General features: G+C 39.5%; 1 protein-coding gene across 1 annotated transcript; it reads left to right on the top strand.

Moving 5' to 3' along the window:
* The first annotated feature begins 1,430 nt into the window (after positions 1-1,430).
* lft (Limb expression 1 family member lowfat) lies at positions 1,431-3,747 on the top strand. Its single transcript, XM_090179422.1, has 2 exons — positions 1,431-1,460; positions 3,273-3,747. Exons 1-2 carry the CDS (start codon positions 1,431-1,433, stop codon positions 3,684-3,686), a joined length of 444 nt encoding a protein of 147 aa, XP_090035548.1. The 3' UTR covers positions 3,687-3,747.
* The last annotated feature ends 712 nt before the right edge of the window (positions 3,748-4,459 follow it).

Genomic DNA, 4,459 nt, shown 5'->3' with positions numbered 1-4,459 from the left:
GACTAGGGTATTAGGAACTTACATGTTTATGGTGGACTAGGGTATTAGGAACTTACATGTTTATGGTGGACTAGGGTATTATGAACTTACATGTTTATGGGGGACTAGGGTATTATGAACTTACATGTTTATGGTGGACTAGGGTATTAGGAACTTACATGTTTATGGTGGACTAGGGTATTAGGAACTTACATGTTTATGGGGGATTAGGGTATTATGAACTTACATGTTTATGGTGGACTAGGGTATTATGAACTTACATGTTTATGGTGGACTAGGGTATTAGGAACTTACATGTTTATGGTGGACTAGGGTATTAGGAACTTACATGTTTATGGTGGACTAGGGTATTATGAACTTGCATGTTTATGGTGGACTAGGGTATTAGGAACTTACATGTTTATGGTGGACTAGGGTATTAGGAACTTACATGTTTATGGTGGACTAGGGTATTAGGAACTTACATGTTTATGGTGGACTAGGGTATAAGGAACTTACATGTTTATGGGGTACTAGGGTATTAGGAACTTACATGTTTATGGGGGACTAGGGTATTAGGAACTTACATGTTTATGGGGGACTAGGGTATTAGGAACTTACATGTTTATGGTGGACTAGGGTATTAGGAACTTACATGTTTATGGTGGACTAGGGTATTAGGAACTTACATGTTTATGGTGGACTAGGGTATTAGGAACTTACATGTTTATGGTGGACTAGGGTATTAGGAACTTACATGTTTATGGTGGACTAGGGTATTAGGAACTTACATTTAGACTAGGGTATTACGAACTTACATGTTTATGGTGGACTAGGGTATTATGATGAGATTGTGGTGAGATGTACGAGTAAGAAGGCTGCCATGAGAGTGGAATTGCCAGTATTCTTTGTGAGAGCACGCCATATATTTAAAAAAAAATTAAGTTTTAGTTTTTTTTTAATTGATGGCGCATTCCTGCGTGGATTAGTAGCGATTCCAATCTCATGGCAGCCTTCTAGCCTAACCGTTTTCCTTAAGATTACCGGATAGCGCAGTGGTTCTAGTCTCATTTCTATTTCTATGGTTACGTTAAACAAAAGTTGTAAATGGTGTTAGCATTTTAATTTAGTTCATACTTCCTTAAATGTTAGTGAATTCTCTATCACGTTGTGGGTCATACAATAATTTCCAAGCAAAAAAAAACATATTTGAAGAGTCACCTATCCACCCGCCATGTTCATTGTTGGGCATTTTCGTCAAAGAGCCGCTTAGCTCATTCACCGCATAATATCCGCTCCCACTCACGAATTTTTGAGCGGTAAAATAGGCGCTCCTCTCTTTTCGTTCTTTTTTGAGCGCTGAAATATGCGCTCCTCTCATGTTCGTTTCGCGCTTTAAAAAAAAAACATTTTGAAGGTCAATTTCGTTCATAATAACAAAAGCGCTCACAATGAGAGGAGCGGTGCCCATCACTGCCCAGGTTTGACCATTGAATATATTTGTTTTTATTTATCATCAAAAATAAATGTATTTCATAAAAAGATATAAAACTATGACTTTGGATATTTCTTTGGTGTTATTTCAGGCACTATTTTGTAGGGATACACCGATATGGGTACAGCCGATAATATCGGCGGTAATTAACAAAGTAACCTATCATAACAATGGTGTATATGATAAAATCATTGTAAAAGACGGTTCAGTGCACTGTTATACCATTTTCTAATTTTTCATGAAAAAAGGTTTGCAAGAGCATATCCGAATATGTTTCTTTTCATTTTACTTGATAGATATTTTCTATCACAAATCGAATATCGTTGTTTTTTATTTGTTTACACTCGTAACCCCCTGTCTAAAAAATGGTATGATCTAACTTCCGAGTCTGGCGTACGTGGCGCGGCCAATCAAATAAAATATTATCATTAGATAGTTAATCGATAATTTTCTTATTTTTAAAAGTTTTTAAAGTAGGTAGATATATCGGTTACCGATATATCGATGCATTCCTACTATTTTGTCTAAGCAAATATAAATATAAATATAAAATGGTAGAGCCAAAACTATTTTAGAATTTCCTTATTTCATGCTGAAACTTATGAATTATAAATTACATTACGTAGGGAAATATTTCAGGCTGTTGTACCGTAAGAATATTTTAGTAGCAGTCGTGAACAAGAGGCTAATACCTTCTACAGACGAGGTTTACAAAAATTGGTTTAAAAAAGTAAACTTCGATTTACTATAATATGTCTAGAACCAGGCTTTATGAGCCTCGTGTAAAAATGGTTTGAACGGAAAATTTCGATGCAAATGTAATTCTTAATAATGATTTCGTAAGGCGGCCCCGTTGACTGGCCGACGAAAACATAATATCGACTTCTTGGTGAACTTGTTATTCCTTCCTCGCTATTACCGGTTGTAGCGACTTTAGGCCGCGAGTGTCCGATCACGGAACACTAGGAATAAAGGCGGCTAGTATCGGTCACGCGGACTAGACCTTCTCGTCCGGCTTTGGCAAGCACGTCGAGTGAGATCGTAACGAGTTCTTTCTCTCATTCTTTGGATCTTTTTTCCGGCGAATATCGGCGACATTTATCAATTACCCGCTCGCTTCTTTTTCCGGTGGTGAGGTGTTTAGAATGGCGGCTTTCCAATTCGGCCAGTGGTTTGTCAAGCGGCAGACAGAGCAACCGATTCATTGGCTTCTCGCTTCCAGGCGAAGGGGGCGAACTGGCTGACGGCTAAACGCTTCCTGGTTCCCCTTCACCGGGACCTCTTTGTCCAAAAATATAAACCCCCGTTCTTCTTCTCCTTTGAGCGACGGCCATTTTCATTAACATATTGTTGATATATTTATTTTCGCATACCAAGAGACGCGGAAGGGATCCGGGCTACCCAGTTTTTTTCTCTTCTTTCAACTCGGAAAGGGTGGCTCACAAATCTACAACTTTCTATAAATAAGAAACGAAAACGCTCTGGTCAAAATAAAAACCGTCTAATAAACCTTTATATATTTAGTTCGATACTGGTATTTCATATCAATGGTTATCAGGCCCTATTTTTTATCTACTGGCGCCTGTAGAAATGTTGCAACAGTATCGCTTTCTTGTAAAGAGGGAACGCTTACATTTAGGGGCAGATTTAAATTTAAAATGTAATCGATATGTACGTATATGATGGGCGGGGGGAGTATTGGTCTTCGGGTTGTCGTGGGTCAGAAGGAAGGGATACCGCTACAGCGCGGCAAGATCACGAGAAATAACGTTTTTGTCGTTTTGATTTTTGCTCATAGGGAGGATCGGACGACGCGGACGACAGTAACAGCGGCATCGAGGCGTTCCGGTTCATGTTGGAGGCGAACAAGGGTCGCACGATGCTGGAGTTCCAAGAGTTGATGACGGTCTTCCAGCTTCTGCACTGGAACGGTTCTCTGAAGGCCATGCGCGAGCGCCAGTGCTCCCGGCAAGAAGTAGTGGCGCACTACAGCCACCGCGCGCTGGACGACGACATGCGGTCGCAGATGGCGCTGGATTGGATCGCCCGCGAGCAGGAGACGCCCGGTGTCATCGCCCGAGAGCTGGCCGCGGCCGAGAGCGAGCTGGAGGCCGCCCGTTTAGCGGGCAGAGAACTCAGGTTCCCCAAGGAGAAAAGGGACATTCTCATGCTAGCCTGCACCCAAGTTAATACCATGAACGGAATGACATGAGACCAGGCGACGCTCTAAATTAAATTAACTTCAATTCCGCCCTCTGTCCACCCGCTACCAACGAACAATCTACCACGCGTTAACTATATTCATCCAAGACGTTTACTTATAAACATTCCAATGTACGGAAACAGTACGCGCTTTTGGAGAAAAACAAAATCAAGCTTCAGTTCTTGAACGCCTTTTCTATCGCCCTTTAATACAACTCGGATTCCTTTTTTTTTATAATTTACAATAATTGTCATTAATTTTATTAATAACGGCGACTAAATATATTAAGAAAATAATAATATTAACTAATAACGTACGAGTGTGATCCTCGATTTAAAAGATCTAAAACAGTAAATCGGAGAAGACAAAGTCAAAGAAATGAAATGATTTGACGCGTCGATGGACGAACGTTTTACGATTACATAAAGATAAAAAAATGTTTTTACAAAATACGATAAAAAATAAGGTTTTCAAAGCCTGGTGATATTATGAAAACGATCGTTTTCCGTTTATTTTCACGTCATCTTCATTTTCTGAGCGAGGGAGTTTACGCGGTTATCGTAGCAAACTCGTTGGGACGGTTAGTTCATCGCCGTTGGCACCTTTCTTGTTTTCTTTAAAGTAAAGAAATTTGGGTGCGGAAAAAGAAACAAAAACTCCCAAAAAAATGTTTTAAAAATTTTGGTTTTTATAATATTTGATATTATTATGGAAACTTTTCGTTTTATAGTATATTTGCTAGAAATTAAAATGTAGGAGAGTTGAATATGGAAAATGGTTGC

Source organism: Leiobunum rupestre, chromosome 6 (assembly GCF_980474605.1).
Source record: "Leiobunum rupestre chromosome 6, qqLeiRupe1.1.hap1, whole genome shotgun sequence".
NCBI classification, from domain to species: Eukaryota; Metazoa; Arthropoda; class Arachnida; order Opiliones; family Sclerosomatidae; genus Leiobunum; species Leiobunum rupestre.
Note: the sequence above shows the minus strand (reverse complement) of the source record. Positions and strands in the feature narration are given on the sequence as shown.